At 43.1% G+C, this 25,306-nt stretch overlaps 2 protein-coding genes across 2 annotated transcripts in view; one reads left to right on the forward strand and one right to left on the reverse strand.

Annotated features, from left to right (window-relative positions):
* The window catches only part of Stab2 (stabilin 2), a 182,348-nt gene that overhangs the window by 67,258 nt on the left and 89,784 nt on the right, over positions 1–25,306 (reverse strand). The window contains exons 27-34 of the mRNA XM_031350149.1: positions 25,105–25,200; positions 23,589–23,636; positions 22,034–22,170; positions 21,261–21,375; positions 18,107–18,184; positions 5,783–5,881; positions 5,588–5,695; positions 3,579–3,710 (exon numbers count right to left, since the gene is read on the reverse strand). Coding sequence (XP_031206009.1) covers positions 3,579–3,710; positions 5,588–5,695; positions 5,783–5,881; positions 18,107–18,184; positions 21,261–21,375; positions 22,034–22,170; positions 23,589–23,636; positions 25,105–25,200 — 813 coding nt within the window. The remainder of the gene's footprint in view (positions 1–3,578; positions 3,711–5,587; positions 5,696–5,782; positions 5,882–18,106; positions 18,185–21,260; positions 21,376–22,033; positions 22,171–23,588; positions 23,637–25,104; positions 25,201–25,306) is intronic.
* LOC116076387 (activity-dependent neuroprotector homeobox protein 2-like) lies at positions 7,112–13,708 on the forward strand. Its single transcript, XM_031350150.1, has 2 exons — positions 7,112–7,201; positions 8,230–13,708. The coding sequence occupies exon 2, from the start codon at positions 8,248–8,250 to the stop codon at positions 11,698–11,700; it is 3,453 nt and encodes a 1,150-aa protein (XP_031206010.1). The 5' UTR covers positions 7,112–7,201; positions 8,230–8,247; the 3' UTR covers positions 11,701–13,708.

Raw genomic sequence — 25,306 nt, forward strand, 5'->3', positions numbered from 1 at the left:
GAGAGAGAGAGAGAGAGAAAGAGAGAGAGAGAGAGGAGGAAGAGGAGGAGGAGGAAGAGGAAGAGGAAGAGGAGCAAGCAAGTCTGGGCCTTGGGTGGGCTTTTGAAACCTTAAAGCTCATCTCTAGTGACACACCTCCTCCAACAAGGCCGCACTTCCTAGTCCTTTCCAAACAGTACCACTAACTGGGGACCAAGCATTCAAACATATGATCCTATGGAGGGCATTCTGATTCAAACCACTACATTCCTCTCTTTGACCCCCATAATCCTACAGCCATATCATAATGCAAAATGCATTCAGTCCTACTTCCAAAGTCTGTATAGTCTTTCAGACCATTTAAAGGTCAAAAGTCCAAAGTCTCTTCTGAAACTGAAGGCCATCTCTTAACTATATGGAATCTATATGGGGTCTATAACACCATATATATATATATAAAAGAAAAAACAAATCACATATTTCCAACATACGATGGCTCAGAATATACATTGCCACTCCAGAAGGGAGGAAAGGTAGCATAGTGAGGAAATACTGGACCAAAGCAAGACCAAAGAACCCCAGCAGGATAATGCTAATTTCTGCCTTAGCTCACTCAGTGTCTCACTCCTTCTGAATATGTTGACTGCAACACACTCTTCTCTCTTGGATTGGCTTCCCACTCTTTCTGCAGCTTTCCTCAGCAGGTCTCCTCATCTCTGGCATCTCCAACATCTTGGGGTTTCCAACACAGTCCAGACTTCACTTTCACAGCTTCAAGCAGGGATCTACCTGGGCCTCTCTCAGGGATGGGTGCAACTGCCACACGCCTGGCCTCAGCAGCTTTCCTTAACTAAGGAGGAAGATTCCAAAACCCCTTTCTTGTAACTACCTTGATGAGGTCAGAACCACGTGGCCCAAGCTGCCAAGCTCACTTGCTGAGACTAGAACTACCTGCCTTCATGATTTACATCCTCATCCGCTTTCCACTGTTGATGGCTTCCTTTGCTGCTTAAGCTTTCCTCTAATTCCTTTTCACAAGCCAGAAGCTTAGCTGGGTGAGGTCTTGCCTTGAGAGCACCACTGTCTTTAATCCAGTTGGAATCAGGCCTTTCTTTAACTTTTTATCTTCTGGAGCACAGGGCTTGGCTCCTACATTATATTTCACACTGTTTTTTTTTTTCTTCTCCTCAAACTGTACATTTTGAATTTCTCTTCAGCCCATTTATTCCTTTTCATTGTAGATCTGCATAAAAATGATCATTAATAACCCCATGACACAGTCAATACTAGGCTGTTTTGAAATCTCTGCCAATAACCTGAATCCAGAACTCCTCAGTTTAGCCTCAGGCAGATTCTTAGGACAAAAGGCAGCCACATCCTTTGCCAGAATATCCTAAGAATGGTCCATAGACCCCTTAATAATATGCTTCCCTCCTGAGACCTCTTGATCTGGATCTCCATAGTCCAAATCTCCTAAGAACTAATGCCTTCCATGTTCATGGGGCTGGCCATATAAACCCCAAGTAAGGAATTCCATAATTATTATTATTATTTTTACCCAAAATTCCAAAGTCTTCCATATTCTTCCAAATAACAGCATGGTCAGGCCTATTACAGCAATATACCAATTTCTGGTGTCAATGTCTGTCTTATTAGTTTTCTACTTTTGCGAAGAGACACCATGACCATAGCAACTCTTATAAAAGGAAACATTTAATTGGGAGCTTGCTTACAGTGTTAGAGAGTTAGTCCATGGTTATCATGATGGGAAGCAGGAAGGCATGGCATTGGAGCAGAAGTTGAGAGTCTTATATCCTGACCCATAGGCACGCGTGCGGGCATGTGTGTGTGTGTGTGTGTGTGTGTGTGTGTGTGTGTGTGTGAGAGAGAGAGAGAGAGAGAGAGAGAGAGAGAGAGAGAGAGAGAGAGAGAGAGAGAGAGAGAGAATATATATATCTGGGCCTGAGCCTGGTGTAGGCTTTTAAAACTTTAAAGCCCACTGCCATACTATTCTAACAAGGCTACTCTTTCTAATCCTTCCCAAACAGTTCTACTAACTGGGGACCAAGCATCCAAACATATGAGCCTATGGGGCCATTCTCATTCAAACCACAACACTCAAGACTACCCTAGGATGGCATCAAACTTGTGATTCTTCTTCCTCCGTCTCTGTGCTGCATAGTTTGTATATCAGTTTGACATAAGGTAGAGTCATCTGGAAGGTGGAATCTTAATCAAGAAATGCCTCTATAGGATACTTGGCCTGTAGGCATGTATGTAGGGTATTTTCTTGATTGATGATTGATGTGGGAGGGCCCAGCACATTGTGGGTGGTACCACCCCAGGGCAGATGGTCCTCAGGTATATAAGAAAACAAACTGAGCAAGCCAGAAGCAAGACAGTAAGCAGCATTCCTCTGTGGCCTCTGCTTCAGATCCTGCCTTACCCTCCCTCATGGAATGTTTCCTGAAAGCATAAAGTAAAATAAAAGTGGCTATACTCCGCTCTTCTTTTCTCCATGTTACTTTTTGTGTGGTGTTTTACCTCATAACAGAAAACCTCCCTATGTTGGCCTCCATAATCCTAGGATTACAGGCACATGATACCTGGTTCTTTATTGACTTTTAAATTATATTTTAAAATAATTTTTCCTTCTGAGAATTCATTTTAGAATTATATTGTTTCTTATTAAATTTCCATACAGTTTTAAGATATGGCATTTGAACAATGAGCAGAATTTCATATTACAGCTATAATAATTAGCATTATGAAATCTCTTTTAGGAATGTTAACCATTTAACTAGTTAGGCATTGTGTGAGGCAATCACTGTAATCTAGTATGGTGGTTGATGTATCCCAGTGATTGTGCAATATTAATGCTAAGTTGTTTGACTGCGGAGCCTCATGCATATCACCAGACTCCTGACTTCCTAAAGACAGAGCCACATCCTGAAAGTTATTTTGAAAAACAAGGTTCCCTTCCATCTTGGAAACTGAAGTCTGTTGGTTTGTGGTACCAGTGTTTAAGAGTCCTTATTACTGTTAGGACTCAAATATCACTGTCAGTAGGGCTACACTGGTTGTGATGGTTTGTATATGCTTGGCCCAGGGAGTGGCATTATTTGGAGGTGTGGCTTTGTTGGAGTAGGTGTATCACTGTGGGTGTGGCATAAGACCCTCATCCTACCTGCTTGGAAGCTAGTCTTCTCCTAGCAGCCTTTGAATAAAGATATTGAGCTCTTAACTCTGCCTGCACCATGCATGCCTTCCTGGATGCTGCCATGCTCCTGCCTTGATGATAATGGACTGAATTTCTGAACCTGTAAGCCAGCCCCAATGAAATGATGTCCTTATAAGAGTTGCCTTGGTCATGGTGTCTGCTCACAGCAGTAAACCCTAACTGAGACACTGATTGTCTGAAGGCTGATCACAGGATGAGCGAGTGGGAGATTGACTATGTAGTTTATCGGCTGCTTTCTGATTCAACAGAAAAAAATTTTTTCTTATTGGCTTAGAAGTACTAGAAGTAGTCCATACAGAAGAGATGAGAGTTGATAGTAATGGAGACACCTGTCCTTGAGTTTTGTTAAAGATGTTACCTGGTCATTGTGGAGAAAGAAGGCAAGGAGGTAGGAGAACCCCAGCATGGTCTCTCGGTGCATGCCGTTGTGCAAGTCATTCTTCAGGAGCTTTTCCCCCAGGACCACATGGTATCGAACAACGTCTTCCTTCTGTACCACACACACAAGGAAAAGTCAGCAAGTGTGTGACCCTCCTTCAGCTGAGCTCTAACTCTTCAGCCCTCCCCTTGCCACAGATAACTACCCCTCTCTGTCCATCTCCTGCTAATTGCCATGCCTCTCTCCAAGTTCCAGTTACGCCAGAAGTCCCACCTCCAGAGACTGAAGGAAATGTTGCTGATTGGGCCAAGATGCTGATGAACCTGGGGGAGGGGTTTTGCCTTACCTATGTTACCTGGTTTGGCTTGTAACAATAGGGTATTGAATGAAAGATGGCTGATTGATACACATCTGTGTTTGGCTAATTTTTTACGAACCTTCCGCGTGGTTCTGGTACCTGAAAATGGCTTTCCAGGTCCTTGACCCCATTCCAGAAAACCCATTCGTATTTGTGGCTGCTGGCCGGCTACACTAGTGAGCTGGCCACTTGGCTATACTCCGCTCTACTGTGCCAAAACCATGGGGTTGCAAAGCAGTGGCTTATCCACGTGCAAGACATCAGGGCTCAGAAGTGTGAGGTAATAAGGTGAGTCATGAATTTCTAGAATATCTAGACAGCATAATCAAAGTGGTGAGATTTTAAAAATGATTTAAGATTACAAATATTTCAGCTTCAAAAATTCAACATAAGATGAGCTGTAAGTAGTTAGTGTCATAAAGCTACAGATTTCTGGATAAAATAGAAAATAATATGAGGGATGAGAATATGAAAATAATTCCAAGTATTTTAACTATTATTAAAACAAAATACCCCCAAGTAAAAATATGCATTTAAAAACACTATCCAAAATAATTGCAGTCCTTTATATTGATACAAAGACTTGTGGAATTAATATATATATATATTTGCAGTGGCAAAGGGTTATTTTTTTTTCCTGGTGTTTAAAAAAATGACACTGTAGAGAAATCTACAAACAAATGCACAGTGGTTTCTGCCTACATAAGTGGTTTGGACTATAATTATGAATGTTTCTTTGATATGCAGATTAGTATTTTCAGTTGATTTTTATTTTATATCCCTAATGAGATGTTAAAGCTATTTTTCTACACATAAAAGAGAACACATGCTTTAATGAACACTAGGTAAATGTTTTCAGCGTACTTTTTTTTGGTTAAATATTTTAGTTTCTCTCTGTGTGTGTGTGCGCGCACGACAGCTGTTGACATGAGAAGGTTTCTCTCTCTCTCTCTCTCTCTCTCTCTCTCTCTCTCTGTGTGTGTGTGTTGTGTGCATGGCAGCTGTTGACATGGGAAGGTTTGTGACATGCTTGTATCACTATTAATTATGCAGAGCTGGATGAACAGGTTTTGACAGAAACATGAAATGGTATATGATTGATGGGTTGAAAATGTTGATGATGCTTGAGAGCTGGCTCAGGAGTTAACTGTGGGTACTACTCTCAAGGAAGACCCTGGTTCAGTTCCCAATATCCATATTAGGCAGCTCACAACCATCTGTAACTCCAGCTCCAGGGGAGTTATAACACCTTTGGATATAACACCTCTGGCCTCTGTGGGCCTCTGTACTCATGCATACACATACACACAAACACATACATACACACACACACACACACACACACACACACACACACGCACGCACGCACGCACGCACGCATGCAAGTGTGCATACACACATGCACCCCCTCCCACACCATTAAGCATTTTTTTTTCTGTTTTTTTGAAACAAGGTTTCTCTGCATAGCTCTGGCTGTCTGGAAACTAGCTCTGTAGATCAGGCTGGCCTCAAACTCACAGAGATCTGCCTGCCTCTGTCTCCCGAGTGCTGGGATTAAAGGTGTGTGCCCACTGCCCAGCCTAAAATGAATCTTAGAGAGAAAATGTTGACTGCTGGGATTGACACTTACTAGAGAGGTGGCTTTCTTCTCCTTGATATAGTTTTCAATGGCTTCATTGTTTGGCACAAACACAGTATAAGCATCTGCAGCCTCGATTGCACTTGCCAGATTGTATTGCTGCAAAGCAAAGACAGGACAGCCAGTGAGGCATTCCAGTTTCCAGACAACTTGACAAGATGGTTATGCAGAGATCATGGTACTTACAATGATGTAGCCTCGGAAGATGGAATAGTCAGGCATCTGCTCCAGACGGGTGAGTAGACCTGGTAAGGAGCCAGTTAAACCTCTTTGGGGGACCAGTACCTGGCAAAAGAAACCCCAAAACTCTATTTAGGAAATTTTGGTACCATTGCTGTTCACTAGTAACTATGGAAGTCCTGTTGGCTTCTTCAGGCAGTTAAAAAAAATCTGAAAACATTTTGATTATTTATAGAACAAGTTATTCCAGGACTCAAAGTCTAGGAGAAACTGAGAAATGTTAGTTCAATTTTAAGTCTTCCCCTTAATTCGTTCTCCATTTAGAGAAAATTTCATCCTTACAAAAGATCCCATTAAGGAATCCCTTCTAACTTTCATTATCCAGTTAATTCTTTGCTTCTTATCCTGAGAACTTTAAGTCTACTATAAGCTAGTGACCTGAATTTTCCTGTAAAAAATGTTTTGCTTGATGAAAATAAAAAGACAGGGAATTTAAACATGAATAGTTAGGTATCACCCCTGTCCCCCCACCCCAACCCGTGTGTATGTGTGTGTGTGTGAGAGAGAGAGAGAGAGAGAGAGAGAGAGAGAGAGAGAGAGAGAGAGAGAGAGAGAGAGAGAGAGGAAGAAGAAGGAGGGAGGGAGGGACTGCTGATATATCCCCCCCCCAGCTATTTGATCCCCTCCTTTTTATTTCTCCCACATTTGAAACAGGATCTTGCCATGTAGTCCAGGCTGACTTTAAACTTTCTGTGGTCCTCCTGATTTAGCTTCTGGGATTAAGGCATGTGTTACCACATTTCATCTGACTTTTTAGTCTCCATTGCTATAAATTATATTCCATCGTAAAGAGTTAACAGAAGCGTATCCACTGCCTTTCACCCCCCATCTCCCAACCAGTCCCTTTGCATTCTTACCGACATCTATCTGGTGCACATAGCCTGGTATGGCTAACCCTCTGGCCAAGCTAACTAGTTCTATCTTCTCGTTCTAGAACTTTGTCAAACGGAAACCCTCTGCGCTGTAACATTTTCTTTCTTTCCTCATTCAGTCTTGAATTGACATTTATTGGGTGCCTAGTATGACTCAGGATGTGGAGACACTGATCTGTTTGAGGTCCGGGTCTTGCCCTTGAAGAGCTAAGCATATGGCAGGAGGTGGCACAACACAGACACCTAGTATCAAGGTAAACCAACTCCCCGGGCAAGGGCCATGGACGCCTGGAGGGCGGAAAAGGAAGAGTTGAAGCCCAGGAGGACCCTCCCTCAAGCCCATTGGCTGCCTGAATGTGAGTATGCAAATGAGGCAACGTCACTTCCTATAATAGCTGGTCGCCATCTTCTCGCACCTGCCAGTGCTGGAAGGCAGACCTGTGGTGAGCAGCTCAGACTAGCAAGCTGAAGAGAGGCTTGAGGGCCTCCCGGTGTAAGTGAAGTGAAGGTTTAGGGGCTCAGGGTGTGAAGTAGTCAGTGTGTGAGGGCTGTGGCGCGAGGCCTGTGTGTGTGTGACTTGGGGGCTGGGAAGGGCTGTGGCACGAGGAGGGCGGGGAAGGACTGTGGCTCGAGGAGGCAGGGGAAAGGCTGTGGCGCGAGGAGGCCGGGGAAGGGCTGTGGCGCGAGGAGGCCGGGGAAGGGCTGTGGCGTGAGGAGGCCGGGGAAGGGCTGTGGCACGAGGCCTGTGTGTGTGTGACTCGGGGGCCGGGAAGGACTGTGGCGCTGTGAGGCCTGTGTGTGTGTGTGTGTGTGACTGGAGGCCGGGGAAGGGCGGTGGCGAGAGGCCCGTGTTTGAGGACTGTGGTTTGAGGGCCGTGCGTGATTGGAGGCCACAGCCAGGAAGGGCTGTGGTGCGAGACCCAGGAAGGGCTGAGGTGCAAGCCGCCAGTGTGTGGTTGGATGCCTGGGAAGGGCTGAGGTGTGTGCTAGGTGGTCAGTCGGTGTGTGAGCGGAAGGCTGGAGAAATATTAGGGCGTGAGGTCTGTGTGTTACTGGAGGCTCCCTGGAAAGGCTGAAATGCGAGGCAGTCACTGTGGGACTGGAGGCAGGGGAAGGGCTGAGGTATGAGGAGGCCCGTGCCTGATTGGAGGCCAGGGAAAGACTAGGGTGCAAGGAGGCAAGTGACTGGAGGCTGGAGGACTGTGGTGTGAGGACGCCCATGCATGACCAGAGGCCTAGGAAAGACTAGGGTAGTCGGTGTGTGACTGAAGGCCGAGGAAAGGGCTATGGCTCGAGGATGCCTGCGTGTGACTTTCGGCCAGGGAAGGACTTGGGTGTGAAGAGGCCTGAGTGTGACTGGAGGCAGGGGAAAGGGATGTGGCACAAGGCAGTCAGTCAGTATGTGACAGGAGGCCCTGGGAAGGGTTGAGGGCATGGTGAGGGAGGTTGTAGGAGGCAGGTACAGGCTAGCTTCCTATGGCTGAGAACTGTGTCATTGAGGCAGAGGCTTCCTTATTGCAGGGAAGAACATTTCAAAAAATGTTTCAAGTTCCCGTGGAAAATCTGGATCACATCAGAACTATGCGGCCGTGGGTGAAGAGAGTTCTTCTGAATATTGGACTTGCCGACTGCAAAGAACTGATGAAGGACCTTAAAGACTTTGGCCCAAGTGACAGATACTTTTATAATACATCTTGGCCAGATATTGCTTCAAGGGAACTTGTCAGAAAGAAGGTGAGATACCGAACCAAGCCATACTGCTGTAGCCTCTGCACATACTCAGCGAATGTGCTTGCTTCTCTCAAAAATCATTTGCATCATTGTCATGAAGATGAGGTGGACCAAGAGCTGCAGATCCAGTGTCCAGATTGCTCATTTGCTTCTCGGCCTGATGTGGTGAGCAGACACTTCTGGTTGTTCCATGAGCCTGCTGGGAAAGTTCCCAACCCCAAAGAGAAAGTTCTGGGCAATGGGAAGTCATTGAAGGGTTATATAAAACATTTCACTTGTTTAAAATGTAACTTTTCCAACACTTCCTTCTGTAGCATGAAGAAGCATGTGCTGATCACCCATTTCCATTCTTTACTTAATGCCTACATTGGCCTTCAAACTAAAGACCAGCAGCAGTCAACAGCTGCTACTCTTTCTGGGGCAAACACTCTACCACCTGAAAGATTCTATTGTAAAAAGTGTAGTACCACTGTGAGTAGCCAGGAAGAGCTCATATCCCATATTTTAACATCAGACGTACATAAGAATTTGGAGAATAAGTTGAGGTCTGTGATTTCAGAACACAACAAGAGGACTGGGTTTCTGAAGCAAGTGGCTTTTGCTCCAAAGCCACAGGCAGGCTTGTCCAGACCACCAAACAGCAGTGCTCCACACACAACTGCTTCAGCAAAGCCACCTTGGTCCCATCTTGCCTTGCCACAGAACACTCCAAGTCCAGCCATGGTACAGCCAGTGACTTTGGCCCAACCTGTGAGTTCTGCGAATGTACAGTCATGGATGGGGGTCCCAGGCTCTTCTTGGAGCCTCACTCATTCTCTGTCTGATACTACTCAATCCCATGTGACTTTTGTCTCCAGGCCTTTACCTGTTTGCCAAACCAGCCTCACACTGCAGCCTTCAGTTCCCTCAACTGTCATTTTCTCAGGTAGGGCTTCACTTAATAAGCCTGTAGACCCTCCGGCACTACTTGTGAGCCAGCCACTTGGGCTTGTGAATAAGTCTGTTGGAATGAGCAATCAAGCCATCCAACCTGGGATTTTACCCTTAACACAGCCCATAGGGTCTACAAGTCTACCTGTGGGTCCTCCAGTCAGATCAGTGGGGCTTACTAGCAGGCCAGTGGAGCCCACAAGCAGACTGACCAGGCCAGGTACCCCTTCTTCTAGTCTTTCTGTCAGTAATAGGATTCTGCAGACCACATCATCTGGAACTATTTCTGTGGGTCAGATGGTCTCATTGGCAGTTCTCCCTGAAGGTCAGATGACCCCCACTTCTGTGATTCCTGCCCAGACAGCTGCTTCTAGGGTTCTTCCCACTGGCCAAACAGTTCAGTCCAGGGTTCTCCATGTAGGTCAGACAGTCTCATCACAGGTTCTCCCCTCTTGTCAGACAGTGTCCTTTAGAGTTCTCCCCACAAATCCATTGGCATCATCTGGGTTGCTGTCCCCCAAACAACTGGTGGTCTCAGATGTCTCTATAAACCAGGGTGTGAGCTCTCATATTCCTCTGCTTGGTCAGCCTGTTATATCAGGAGGCCTTCCTGCAGGTCCACCAGTTAGACCCAGTGTGCTTCAGCTCAGTCAGTCTGTTGGCTCCAATATCCATCCAGTGAGCCAGTCAGTGAGAGCTGGAACTTCACAGAATGCCATGTTCCTCAAGTCAGGCTCTAGTTTTAGGAAGCTCCTTCCGACAGGAACACAGGTTAATGGCAAGCCCATTTACATGCTGGACCCCATTCCTGTCACTCTGCCTATTCCTCAGGGTGTTAGCCTTATGACTATCACTCCATCCCAAGTGCCCAACAAATTCCTATCCCCTAGTGTGGGTACACAGATGTCCAGTGCTCTACCTAATTTGTCCTCCTCCAGGGGGCTGGTAAGCACTGCAGACCAGAATATATTTGTTCAGGTCTCTTCACCTGAGGTCAGACAGACCAACCAGTGGAAAATCTGCCCAGTTTGCAAGGTGTTCTTTCCATCTAATGTCTACCAGGCTCACATGGAAGTGGCTCACAAACTAAGTGAGTTTATCTCCAGTGAGAAACTTGAACCAGTAAAGCTGCCAGTGTGTGCACCATTTCTCAAATGGACAAGAGAGAAGGCCATGCGTTGCCTCTCCTGCAAATGCTTGATCTCAAAGGAGGAATTAATGTACCATTTACTTAAACATGGCATAGAGTGCCTGTTTTGCCCATGTACTTTCCACAACATTCAGGATCTTTTGGAGCACAGCAAAATTAAACACCTTGGGAGAAAGAAGCTGTCTTTGAATTATAGTAACAGGGGCTCCCAATTAAGCCTGGACGCTAATGGCAACCTGTTGTTCCCCCATCTTGATTTCATCATTAGTCTGCCAAAAGAGAAGATTGGAGAACAGGAGATCTGCCTGGCTATCCTTTCAGGCATATATTCCACATCACTGGTGCCCTTGTATGTTAAGTTGAGGCCTCAGGTTGAGGCTGTACCTAAGCTCAGTGAACAAGAGCTGACCTGTCCCCTCTGTTTGAGCACATTCGTGATAGCTGATGCCTATATGTTACATTTAAAGGATAGACACCATATTATGCCAGTGGCCTATACAGTGCTCAGTTCTCCTGCCTTCAGGTGTGTCCATTGTTGCAGAGTCTATCCTGGAAACTTGACTATGGCAGCCATCTCGTTCCATTTGCTGAATTGTAAATATGCTACTAAAGGCAACAGATCAGACCGGCAAGTTCAGTCCAGCTTTGTTGAGAGCAGTGAACAACAATTTGTTAATGGGGAAAAGATTCCTGATTCTACCTGTCCTGTAAAAAGAAAGTGGCCAGATGGCCATTTGGGGGCAGAAGACCATAGGAGGGATGGGAAAGATTCCTTGCATGTACTAAAGGGTAAGGCAGCAGGTCCAGAAGAAGGGACTAGTGCTGTGCCTTTGAAGAAACAAAGGAATGAAAGCACAACTCAAGGACTAGTGGTCAATGATGATTTACTCCAGATCCTAGCATTAGATACCCAAAAATACAAAGACTACCATGAGAAAAAGAAGCAGTTTCTTAAAGATTATTTCCATAAGAAACCATATCCTACCAGAAATGAAGTAGAACTGCTGTCTTTATTCTTGAAGATGGAAAAAATTAATGTGGCTTTGTTTTTTGGAACAAGAAGATATATCTGCTTGAAAGCAATAGAAGTCCACAGACCCTCAGTACTTCTAGGTTTTGATATGTCTGAACTTAAAAATGTTAAACACAAACTGAACTTTGAACCACAAAACTCAGTTTAAAGTCCTAGGCAGTAGTTTATGCTGACTTTGGTACCCTCCTTTGCTCTGTGTTGTGGGTGCTCAGGAATACTTAGGTTAAGAAGTAAATGTTACTCCAAATGTACTAGTTCCTGTAGTTCAGTCTCTTAGCTGTTATTCCTAAGTGGCCTCCACACCTACCATGTGAATTAAGTTTTAGTATCCCATATATTCCTTATAACTAGTAACTTCCAAATGATAAAACCTGAAGTCTACAAATACTTGTCTTTTCATTTTAGGAAATTGTTGCTTGTTTGTAAATGATTAGTTGAAAGTAAGAACGTTGTTTTGGAGCATTAGAGGCAGCAGCCAAGGACACAGCAGGGTTTAGAGAAGAGGGTATATACTGCTGTGTATGCGGCTTTCTAAGAACACATTTTTGAATATTAGCTTCTGTTAGTATTTGACTACCATATTATAATTTTGATTTATATTTTCAGGTTTGTCCTGAAAGCTTAAAAAGTACAACTCATAGAAAAACTAAATGTTCTCATTATTAAAAATATCCCCATCTCAGTCAGGGTTTGATGTGTAGCTCATAATGTGTTATTTTATAAGTCAAGTGTTGAAGGGGCAGGAGTGCATTCCCTTGTGAACTTTATAGTAACAACTCATTTCTCCATTAAAAGATAAGACAATTTTTAAGCACCTTTAGAATAAACTTTGAAAAGACACACAGAGTTCTTTCTTACTTGAACTGCTCATAAGCAAGTTAGAAGAAAAAGAGCCATGGACTCATGTATAAAATTCCTGCCCTTGTGTGTGGATCCTTCTTGAAATAGAGTACAGGTTTCAGGCTTAGGTGAAAGGGGTAGACCAGGAACTCTGTCTTCATGGTTGGAGTAACTTAGTAGATGTGTTACTGTTGGGAAGATTGGATTTCCTCTGGCCCAGGTATCCAGATGAGTACTCCAGGCATTACTAAGGAATCTGTGTTGCTGTATTACTGTTCTGTGGATGTCAGACCCTCTGTTTTCCACACAATGTAAAGCACCAGCATAGTGTACAGTATTGTAGACCAGCCAGCTTAGGCATGGAATTATTGCTCACCTCCACACCTATCCCTACCCCACACATCTGGGAAAACAAACAAACAAACAAAAAGCCCCAAATTTACTTTTCAGCAAGAGGGTGTGCTCAGGAAGAAGAAACACAGAAGTATACTTTTTTTTTCCTGAGGAAGGTGGTAATTGTATCTTTTCCCCATTGGCTGGGGTCTGAACCTCTGCTAGTCTGAGAAGAGTTGGTGCATAAAAAAGTGGAGGAAGGGGAAAGGAGTTATTGCTCCAAGGAGGAAAGGATCATTGCTTCAGGCTATCAAATTCTTAGAATAGAAATAGGACCTCTGAGTAAATAAAAGTTTTACTTGAAGTGGGGAGAGAGATTAAGTCCTAAACACAAGTTTTATAGTATTTGATAGAAAAAAATCATATTTCTTACAAATCTTTTCTCTTTTTTTTCTTTTAAAACACTATTTTCTTCAAACTCATTATGGTTTTCTTTTTCTGCCCTATCTTGGAATAAGAAACTGCCATGGGGAGGGAGTAGTACCTGTTTATTAATAGTTAATTCAACTATCCTGTGTTAGGTTCCTAGTATAAAAAATTATTACATTTATTTCATTAGCATGGTTTAAGATGAGCTCACCTTCCTAAGGGTAGTTCCTCTGTCAGGAGAATGACCTATCTGCTTTGGAATCATTGCCCTTTGATGTGCAAAGGAGGAGTTTGTCTCCTTTTAGATGAAGTACCCAGGGTGTGGGGCTCCAGAAAGTATTACAGTGTTTCTATGTGGATTTTTTTTTAATGTAACATTTGCTTGTAATATTTGTAACATACTTTTAGGCACTTGTGAATCTGCTTTGACTGTTGGTACACACTAGTCAATTCTGAGAGCTTGTTACTGTTTTTTTTTCCCCTATTTTAAGAGTGTTTATTGTGAATTAAAATTTGTTATACCACTGCCAAAAAATAAAGTTTATTTTGGAACACAGTCTTATATATGTCTTTTACATGTTGTCTGAGGCCAATTTTGTATTATAAAGGCAGAGTTGAATAGTGACAGAGACCAGGAGACCTAGAAATTTAGTATTTGCTATCTGGTTTCTTTGAGGATTGTTTCCAGCATCTAGATTAGGGAACACAAACATTCTTGAGTTTTTGGAAGCTTTCTTCCTTGGATCACTTCTTTCTTCTTTATTATCCTCTTAGGTTTTTTTCCTGTCTTTTAAATATTTTACTTACTGAACTTCACCCTATACCCAAATAAAATGTTCCACATAAGCTCTCCTAATAGTTCTTACCCTACAACAGCTACATTTGTTCCTGATATATCTGCAGTAGACCTTTTAGATGTAGTGAAGAAAATGGCTAAAGGGGACCTTCATCTCTTTCACCCCAGGCTGGATACAGTTCTTTACATTAGCCCGCTATTTCTCAAGTCCCTTCATTTGATGCTCTGTAGCTCCCTGCTACTACTAGCTCATTTCTGTACAGCAGTCCTGGCAATGTGATTAGTCACTGTCACCCTAAATCAACTCTATGTTTACTTCCTCTCACCAACCCACTGTTTCGCCCTATCCCTCAACCTTCCTAGAAAATCACATGATTTTACTTTTTTTAAAAAAAGATTTATTTATTATAAGTAAATACACTGTAGCTGTCTTCAGACACACCAGAAGAGGGAGTCAGATCTCATTATGGATGGTTGTGAGCCACCATGTGGTTTCTGGGATTTGAACTCAGGACCTTTGGAAGAGCAGTCAGTACTCTTAACCCCTGAGCCATCTCCAGCCCTATGACTTTACTTTTAACAATAATTATTTTTCAAGTCTTTTCAAGAATGCTGACAGCAATTGCATGATCGATTGCAGCCCATTAAGTTAATACTATGTGACCTGAAGACTCCCTCTTCAATGGACCCAGAAGTATCTCCTCTGACAAAGATCCTCCTCAGCAAAAAACAGCTATAATGACCCTGCCCTACATTTTTATATCCTCTTAGAATTAGGGATGAGAGTTTCCTGCTAAAAGATTATACTTTCTAGTTTTCCTTGTGGCCAAACCAAGCAGCTCCAGAGTTAAGGGACTATGATGTAGTAGTTTCTACCCTTGTAAGGGTCTGTATCTCATCGTATGAAGGATTTTGGCATTCATACAAATGGGTGACAAGATGGCCATGAATAAACATGGTCCTTCCTATGCTGCATAGTTCTATGTCAACTTGACAAACTAAAGTCATCTGATAGGAGGGAATCTCAATTAAGGACATGCCTCCATAAGATCAGGTTGGAGCTAGGCCTGTAGGGCATTTTCTTTTCTTTTCTTTTTCTTTCCTTCTTTTTTTTTTCTTTTTGGTTTTTTGAGACAGGGTTTCTCTGTGTAGCGCTGGCTGTCCTGGAGCTCACTCTGTAGATCAGGCTGGCCTCAAACTCAGAAATCCACTTGCCTCTGCCTCCCAAGTGCTGGCATTAAGGGCGTGCACCACCACTGCCTGGCAATATTTATTTATTTTATGTATATGAGTACACTGTAGCTGTCTTCAGACACACCAGAAGAGGGCATCAGATCCCAATACAGATGGTTGTGGGCCAACATGTGGTTGCTGGGAATTGAACTCAGGACTTCTGGTAGAGCAGTCAGTGCTCTTACCCACTGAGCCATCTCTCCAGCCCCCGAATTTTCTTAACTAGTGATTGATGGAGCAGGGCCCTGCCCATTGTGGGTGGTACCACCCCTGGACTGGTGGTCCTGGGTTCTGTAAGAAAGCAGGCTGAGGGAGCCGTGTGAAGAAAGTCAGTCAGCAGCATGCCTCCAGGGCTTCTGTATCAGCTTCTGCCTCTAGATTCCGGCCCTTACCCAACAGTAAGTTACTGTTCTCAACTTCCTTTGATGATGACCAGTGACATGGAAGCCTAAGCCAAGTAAACCCTTTCCTCCTCAAGTTGCTTTTTGATCATGGTGTTTCGTTGCAGCAATAGAAACCCTAACTAAGACACCACCTAAAACCAGACCTAGCCTCTCTTTCTTTTAGCCTTCTGTCTCTCTACAACTTCCTTAGTAGTATAACAGAGTCGAAGTGTGATGGAGTGGGAGACTGTGGATTAGATAGGCATAACAGTTTTGAGAGCTGTGAGATGGTCTGCTAGACCTTGATGGCTTTATGTTCATGTTGCAACAATATACACTTACGAAGGCCAGACTTTTAGAAAGCTACCCCTTCTTAAGGAGTTTTTAACTCCAGATGGGTATAAAGCAAGCAAAGCACTGTGGGCTGGACTTCACCTCCACTCACCTGTTGGCTGTACCTTTATGTAGCACATAGCCTACACAACCATGCATAGTAGTACTAACAAAGGTGGCATGATGCCAGTTGACAAGAGGAATTCTTGAGAGAGTAGCACAATCCAAGAGCTAAGAAGAGAACAATCATGAACTTTGCACGTTCACAAAAATTTTTCCTTAACACAATTACTTTATCTTGGAGTGTTGTCTCATCTTTAACTCAAGGACAATATGGCACTCAACATTTTAGTGTTATAAAAAACAAAAGGGATACCAGATGGGGCTTGATACTTGGCATAGTTCTGGAACCTAATGGATCTTCACAAATTCCAATTATACATAGAGCAAGGTGCTGGTTCTCATGAGGGACACAGAGAGATGCAGCCACATGCCTCTAGGATATAGTCACTAAAGGGTCGCAGTATAGGATAATTGGTGGTTATGCCAAATAAACTCCATATAGAAAATCCCATGGGGTTTCAAAGGAAGAAGGAAATCAAGTCAGCATTTACTGAAGGCCCTTTAGTGGCAAGCCTTGAAGTAGAAGATGTTATTTAATCCTCACAAAAGCAGATAAATGAGACGTGTAGAGTTATATGACTTCCACAAGATTATATAGCTAATCAAAAGCCCAAATCCAGACTATCACTTTAACATATATTCCATAGACATGGGCTATGTGGGAAGGCCACAGAAAGGTTGGGACTTAATATTCCATGGTAATAAGCTCAGAGTAAAAGGTGGGTTGAGGTACCATCTTACTAAGGAACTTGTGTCTGTCTACAATATGCAAGAAGGGAGAAAAGGTGAGTGTGAATGTATTTGTGTTCTCTGAGCCTGGAGCTCAACATTTCAAACTGGCTGGCTAAAGATTTTTCTGTTCTGCTGTGCTGGGGGTTACAGATCCATGAAGCTATACCCAGCCTTTTATTTGATACTGGATGTCTAAACTCAAGTCTTGAAGCTTGTATGACAAGCACTTTACCTACTGAGCCACCCCTCAGCCCAATTTTATGTTTTTTAATTAATTTTTTATAAAGGTATTTTAGTACTCTGAGAAGCTAAGACTAGAAAGAAAAACTATTGATAAGCAGTGTCACTTGGAATCATAATTTCCTGTAAGTACTAAATCTCTTGCTTAACAGTGTTGTGGATAATGCAGAAGAATTGCAAGGACTTTGAAAAACATGGAGACAAATAGCCTCTCTTTTGAGCAGAAATAGTTGAATTAAGCCTTTTGAAAATTGAATATATAGATGCTAAGTGAGAACAATTTTAATTAAAATGCAATTAATTAATTGTTTCTCTAGCCTTCCATCTTCTAAATATTTCCACTGTACTGGAAATTTCTCTTCAAATAAAGATCCTAATACAGTAACTAGAAATTATGGGTTAGCTTATAAACCCATTTCCCTTTTTTTTTAAAAAATTATTTATTTATTTTATGTATGTGAGTACACTGTTTCTGTCTTCATACACACCAGAAGAGGGCATTGGATCCCATTATGAATGGAAGTGAGCCACCATGTGGTTGCTGGAAATTGAACTCAAGGCCTCTGGAAGAATACTCAGTGTACTTTAACCATTGAGCCATTTCTCCACCTCCACCCCCCATTTACCATTTTTTATTCTTTTTCATACCTATGAATACTAGGGAATTGGGACTTATGTAAAAAATGAAAATCTTACAGCAGTTTTTCTGTGCTTATTTTTTCTCTTCGGCTTTTCTGTATCCTTCCCCCCGTCCCCCCTTTAAGGATACAGTAGTTCAGGGAGGGTAGTGAATAGTGACAACAAATTGCTTTTCCCCTTGTTCTTGATTTTAGACTTGTGCCTCTTAAGATGTTTGCATATACAAGAAAGAATATGTATGTGAGGCCACATATGACAGAGGCCCTGCTGCAAATACAGGTGGGGTGAGTTATAGCAAAGTCTAATCGAATGAAGAGAGCCTCCATAAGGTGCTAGAAAAAATGATGAAGCACATCAAATGAGAAGCTCCTTTGATACTAAGGATAAGTACTTTTTACTTGCCCAAATAGTACTGTATAGGAAGACATCACAGAGGGGAGACAGCTCTGCCTGATGGGGAAGGGCATTTTTACCTTGTTGATGATGTGGACCACCCCGTTTGTGGCTGCATTGTCACCATCCACAATGGATGCCCCTTCAATTGTGATATTCTGCAAATGCAAACACAGTGGGAAGGTGAGTATACTTGAGGCTCGCATTACCTCTAGGGTTTCTACTTCTTGAATAGCAGTAACCACAGTTTTAGGTCATGAAATCCTTTAAATTGTGACCCGTTAGATATTACAAACAAATAGACACACATATATGGACACACAAATTGAGAAGATGGCCAAGTCTATTCTGCTCTCATTTAGTCGACCAAATAAATGTATGGGAAATAGTAACATGGACATCAATGAGCCAAGGAGATAGCCTGGGGCATCTCATTCCTTAGTGACCATCACAGGGAGCCAACTCTTGCCTACACTTTGGTCTTGGACTTCCAGAAGCCTACAGAACTATGAGGATACGAACTGTCGTTAGAGCCCTTCTATTCTGTGGTACTTTTTTTTTCTTTTGTTAACAGGGATCACCACAAACTAATTTAGACAGTGCCTGTTTACCAATCAGCAACAACTGAGCTTCAATCTAATCTTTCTGGTTTCCTCTTTTTTTCCCCACTGGGACCTCTGTTTGCAATTCCTCCTGGATCTTAGGGAGCAGGGACACTTAACTAACCCAGAGCATGGAAGTTCCGTGTACAGCGGCTGTGGGAACACACCAGCCCATCTGTCATATCTCTTTTTGTTAAAGTGGGATAGTTTTCATTGTATTAGACACAGGAATGGGATTAAGAAAAATGCATTTGGTGGTTATCTCTTCTAGGTCTGGGCCTTGATTGATCCATTTTGGGACCAATATAGCCTGTGACATGCCAAGGTGGATGTTAATGTTAGCTAAGAAAATTGATTTGGAATACCAATGGATTAGCCTGATTGCAGTAATCACACTATAAAGTATACACAAAGTCAGGATGTAAATTAAAAAGGAAATTAGTAACGATACCTACCTATTGTATTCAGTGTAGTGCTGTACAATACACTGTTCAATGATTTAATTAGTATACTTAGGCTCTTTGTCATCTGAATCAATTATTTCTTCCTAGGATGACGACATTCAAATCCTCTCCTCCAGCTATTGGATTGATTTATCTGGGAGCACTGGAGGTTAAATGTAGGACTTCATGCAAACACTCTCCCACTGAGCTACATCTCCATCCCTCTTTTTACTTTTCATTTCAAAACAGGGACTCACTAAGTTACCCAAGCTGCCTATGACTTCACACTATACCCTGGGAGGCCTTGAACTTGTAATGCTCCTGCCTCAGTCTTTGAGTAGCTGGGATCACAGTTCCACAGCATCAAGTCTGGCTCACTTACCTTATTTACACACTAGAGTATTGTTGAGCAATGCATCCTGCTGTGCAATACTCCACAGAATGGATTCTTTCTCACTAGCTGTATCTTTGTATCATTATCTTTTATTAAGGAATATTTATTTTTTGAGACAGAGTCTCACTGTGTATCCCTGGCAGGCCTGGAACTTGCTATATGGAAGAGGCTGGGCTTGAACTAAAAGAAAGAGATTCACCTGCCCCTGCTTTCCTCAGGGCTGGGGTTAAAATCGCATTGCATGATGTCCAATTGTTCCCAAAATATTTATGCCAAATTTTTATTTAAACAATTCAGGATGTAACATGGGTATTATTGGAATTTCCAAAGACTTACAAAAAAAATTTGTAAAATATCTATGGAACCACACATTCGAGTTTTTGCTTTCTCCATCAGCCAGTGATCCTGGTGTTATAGGCTCTCATAATGGATTCCTTTCCTAGTGCTTACAGGCTGACAGGAAGCTGGGAAGTTCTGAGCCATTTCTGCCACAGCAGTCCTCATTGCCTTCTAGAACCCCCACTCACTCACTTTGTTAACTCATGGAAAGACTTTGACCCTCGATCCCTCACAGCCTGGAAGCCATGCTTCCCACTGAATTGCATGTGAGTCCTTGACAAGACTCTGGGAATGCCAGATAATGAGTTTCTCTGAAGCTCTACTCTTCCACTGCCCTGGCTCTAGCACCATGCATGTGTAGAACAGGCACTCACTAGAGGCTTGCAGTCTAGAAACTGATGTGACATTCAGTTACAAGTAATGACTCCACCAGGAGCTTAGTTAAGTGTCCAGTAGAATGAATAAAGATGTGGCATTTACTACCCCTCTCCCTTTCTGGGTGATATCAGCTTGCTGGTCTGCATTTTGTATTAACTGCTTCCAAGGACTAGTCCTTTTTGCCTTTTTATTAAATATTTTCATATAATAAATTTTAATAATGTTTTCCCTTTCTCCCAACTCCTTCCAGGTCCTCCCTACTTTCTTCATCACCTAATTTTATGTTCTTTCTCTTTTAAAAAATACAAAAATGAGAATTGAAACAAATATAAAAGCAGTATGACAAAAAATGCTCCCCCCTGCAAAAACAAACCAAAACGAAATGAAAACAAACAAACAAACAAAAACTCCAAAACCAAACATGGGATTCGTTTTGTGTTATTCAACAACTCCTGGTCATTGGGCCTACCCGGGAGTATGGTTGATAGACCCAGTGACACTCCATTGGAGAAAACAGATTTTTCCCTTTTGTGATAGCTAATCTTTAACTTGATGGGCTCTAGAATCATGATGAAACAAGCTCCAAGGCGTGTCTACAAGGGAGTTTTTAGAATAGGTTAATTGAGGTGGGAAGACCTACCTTAAATATGCTGGGGTCCTGGACTTCATAAAAACTAGAAAGCTAGCAGAGAACCCTCCCATTAGCCTCTCCTGACTGTAGACAGTGTGACCATCTGCCTTAAACGCTGGTCACCATGGCTTCCTCTCAGTGATAGACTGTACTCTCAAACTGTGAGCCAAAATAAACTCAAGTTGCTTTTGTCAGATATTGAACATCAGCAAGAAAGTTAATGAATATACTGCTGTAGCCTAGTTGTTTCCTGTTTTTTTTCCTCCTTTTTTTTCTTTCTTTTATAAAAATATGTATGTATGTGATCATTGCTGCAACTGGGTGATGCTCACACAGGCTTCTGTTCTCTCTGTGTACATATCTGAAAATTTCCATCACAAAAATTCAGGAAGGATGACATGAGTAAAGGTATCATGCTCCAAAGAGCCAGATGACAAGAGTTCTTACCCCATCTGCCTTGTCCAGGCCAAGGAAGCTTCCCTGCAAGGAAGTCGCTAGCATGTGAGAGGATGGCAGGGTCTGCAGATCAGCCACTCCGTATGTGCCTAGTAGTGTGTGGTATCTAAAGAACAGATCACAAGGATCACAAATACCCATGCACAAGGTAGTATCACCAAACAGGAGAATGAACTCTGGGGCCTAATTATCATATTCAAACTTCACATTCTCCCATACTCAAACTTTACATTTGTCCTTGCAGAGGTCAGCCTTAGCTGGAATTAGCCATTAACCACTTTGCCTCACTTCCCATATCTGTCAAATGGGGATAATTATAACACCCATTTCAGAGGTGTTGGGAGGGTCAACTGAATGATATTCAAAGCACATTTCTTGGTTTAGCAGTGGTTCTCAACTTGTGGGCCACAACTCCTTTGGGGGGCATAACATATCAGATATCCTATATATCAGATATATATATATTACTGTTCACAACAGCAGCACAACTGCAGTTATGAAGTAGCAACAAAAATAATTTTATGGTTGGGGGTCACCACATGTAGCAGAAACCTGAGGAACTGTGTTAAAGGGTCATGGCACTCAGAAGGTTGAGGACCACTGGGTTAGAGTCAGCTGTTAACAGATAACTTTTCCTGACCCAGAGAGGGTTGCTAGGAGGATCCTAGGAAGTGAGGGATCATGTGGTTTCTTTATATTGAACTAAGGAATGATTGCTCTGGATGCCAGTCATATAACATAGAAATAAGGTAAATGACACCCACTTTATCAGGGCTGGAATGTTGTCCCGTGACAACCAGAAGCTTTTCTCATTCTGGTCCATGTCCTCAATGGCTTGCTGGGATGGCACAAGGACAGTGAGATTCGAGGTGGCAGACAGCATGGACTGCAGAGAAGCATTCTGAATCACAGAGGAAAGAAAGTGGCCAGAGTACTGTTAGGGATGAGCGGGTTGACTTATATGCTGTCAGAGATGATAGCTTCGCATGTGATACAACGTCAGGAATGCTGGGAAGGCACTAGGCTTTCCCTCCCCAAGTCCACCCAGCCACTGGCTGATGGCTTACATTCTCTTTTGAGACTCAATCTTTTTTCTCTTTAATGTGTGGATCTTTATAAAGTGCAGATTATCCTGATTGGGTCATACTTTGTCATTGTAAGTCTGAATGAAAAGCCAAATGAATACTTACTGTGTGAATGTGTATGTGTTAGTGTTATGTGTTCATGTGCATGCACACAAAGGACTATGCAAATTCTTTGATGTCTTTAGAGTAAGGAAGTTGCAGAGAATGAAAACCTGGACCAAACTTAACTATGTCTCATGCATGCCCGGAAAAGCTATTGTTACGTTCAACAATTAGGTGAAAAAGCAATCAACCCAAAATAAAAACTGACTCCAACCTCCTAAACCTTGGTTTATAGAATATTATGATTTCTGGTGAATACTCCCATTGGAACTGATGTTAATTTCTAACACAATGGCATTAAAAACAGGCTGTGGGGAAATGTGGCCTGTTCAGCCTACTACTTGGCTGGGTACACTCACAGGATGAGACTGTGCATGGTGTGGTTACAGGGAAGCCAACAGACTGAGAGAGGGAGCAGTCCTGTGCCTTGCCTCTAGGGAAAGAGTTGTACATAGAGCCGTCACTGTAGAAACAAGTGGTTCCTAGAATGTTCTGGAACATACAGGAAGTTCTTCTCTGAGTGATGCTGACTGAGCAAAACTTTTTTTGGCACATACTTATTTAAAGGGACAAACACTCTGTTACACTGACTGGCTAGGTCAGACACCCTGATCCTTTCAGTCAAAGGGGATGGAGGTCCAGACACTGGGGCAGGGTGAGGTTAGACTCTATATGATTCTCTCCAGGGATAAAGAGCAAGCTTTTTCAGTATGTTAGGCAGAGAGGTAAGCATATGAAGTTCCCCAGGTGTCCACCATAAGTCCAAATCGTAGTGAATTATGACATAAATCACCTTAAGCTTCCAAAGAAAGAACTATGTGATAGATAATGCTATTTTTGTGTATTGAGTTGTTTAGAACCCAGCTACCCGACCCTAACCTGGGCCAGCAATTTCCAGCTTGGCTAAACATGGTATCACTGGTGTTCAGGCCAAGCCCTTGACTTATTAAATCGGAGTCTTCAGGGGTGGGGTGCTCCATGATACAGGCAAAGTGGGGAGCTGCTGTGCAGAATACCCCCCTCAATTCCCCCGGCCCCCCACCACACACATTTCCAGTTTTCTACTGCATAAACTCTAGATCTCTAAAACAATTTACATTCTCAATGCTAAAGTGCAAATTCAGGGACTCACATTTATCCACTGGTAAAATACAGCTGCTTCAGAGAGAAACGACAGTTCCTTATTCATTTGTTCCAAGGAGGGCCAAAGGAGAAAGAGAACACAGAAACATTATTTTAGTGTGGTTCTGGGCAGCCTGCACCAGCCCACCTGCTCAAGCTCTACCATCTGCAGTAGCAGCCTCCCCAGGCTGATGTGAACCTGCCTCTGAGCAAGATCTGCAGGTGACCTTCACATCCGGGGGTCTGACTGTCCTTCAGAGCAGTGCTTCTCAGCTTTCCTAATGCTGCAACCTTTTAATACAGTTCTTCATATTGAGGTGGCCCCCCCAACCATAAAATTGTTTTCATTGCTACCTCATAACTAGTTTTGCCATGGTTATGAATTGTAATATAAATATCTGTGTTTTTCGATGGTTTTAGGTGACCCCTGTGAAAGGGTCATTCAACCCCCAAAGGAGTTGTGACCTCCAGATTGAGAACTGCTATTTTAGAGATAGGTATGTCTGATTTTTGACACTACAAAATGATGTTATCTACAAAGTTCACACATGAGAACTGCATAACAAAGAATAATTACAAAGAAAAAAAAACCACAAACACCAGATTTGATAATGTTTTACATAAAACAATTTTGGATCATAGCTATCTTGGTGTGCACAGGCCTATGAGCTACAGTTAGGACATGCTTGTTAGACTGAGTTAAGTCAGCTTGCTGGTAAAAGACACAGCCACATAGCACCACCAAGGGACCCGGAGCTCAGCAGCCTCCAGTCAGAACCAGTATGGAGCTGCAGGCTGGCACATGGGGTTAACCCATCTGGACTTGCACTGAGGTCTTGCAGGCTGGCACATGGGGTTAACCCATCTGGACTTGCACTGAGATCTTGTAGGCTGGCACATGGGGTTAACCCATCTGGACTTGCACTGAAGTCTTGCCATGGCCTACAGGAGAAGACTCTACAGTGACAGGCAGAGGGCTCGAACTTCAGTTTGCTTCCAAGGAAGGATAGGAACATGGCAGGGGATTAGACCTGCTGGAGGGTTTGGGATGCATACAGTAGATGGGCGGGTCCCAGCTCCAGGGCGCGCACGCGCGCACGCGCACACACACACACACACACACACACACACACACACACACACACACACACGATCTCATTCAGGATGGGTAAACTCAGGGTGTCCTGGGTACCTATTGGAGCCATGGAACCCAGTGGGGCACTAAGCTATCCCATGTAGCCCAGCATGTTGCTCACTTGGAAAGTTTGAGACAAATTGGCAAATAAAAGTTTCAGGACTAGTCTGTGTGCAGAAAGTGACAGATAAAAGCTGCTGTAGCCTGTGAAAATAAGGGACCCACCAAACCTGAGGTATCTATAAAAAAAACAGCTGTCTTCATCTAAAAATCTTTTGGACAAAGGGTCTGCAGATGGAGCATGTCTAAGGCTATCTGAGCTGAGACATCCGTTTTCTTGCTGTGTGTTCTGTCTGTGACTTTGCACTTGAGGTTCTCACTAGGGACTTACCATGAGCACATTTCCATAGCACAGGACACCATTTCCTTCATAGCCCTCTTGGCAAACACAGCTCCAAACACCAGACGAAGTAGATTGACAGGTGGCCTGAGAAAACCAAGATGGAGGAGACAGCTTGCTTTCCCATCTAAGATGTTAGACCCAGCTCATATGTATCTGTGTGATGGTCAGCTCTAAGATGAGAACTTGGAAT

Source organism: Mastomys coucha, unplaced genomic scaffold (genome assembly GCF_008632895.1).
Source record: "Mastomys coucha isolate ucsf_1 unplaced genomic scaffold, UCSF_Mcou_1 pScaffold4, whole genome shotgun sequence".
Lineage (NCBI taxonomy): Eukaryota > Metazoa > Chordata > Mammalia > Rodentia > Muridae > Mastomys > Mastomys coucha.

Coding starts and splice junctions, on each gene's coding strand:
- LOC116076387 (XM_031350150.1), top strand. CDS start 8,248: ATGTTTCAAGTTCCCGTGGAAAATCTGGATCACATCAGAACTATGCGG.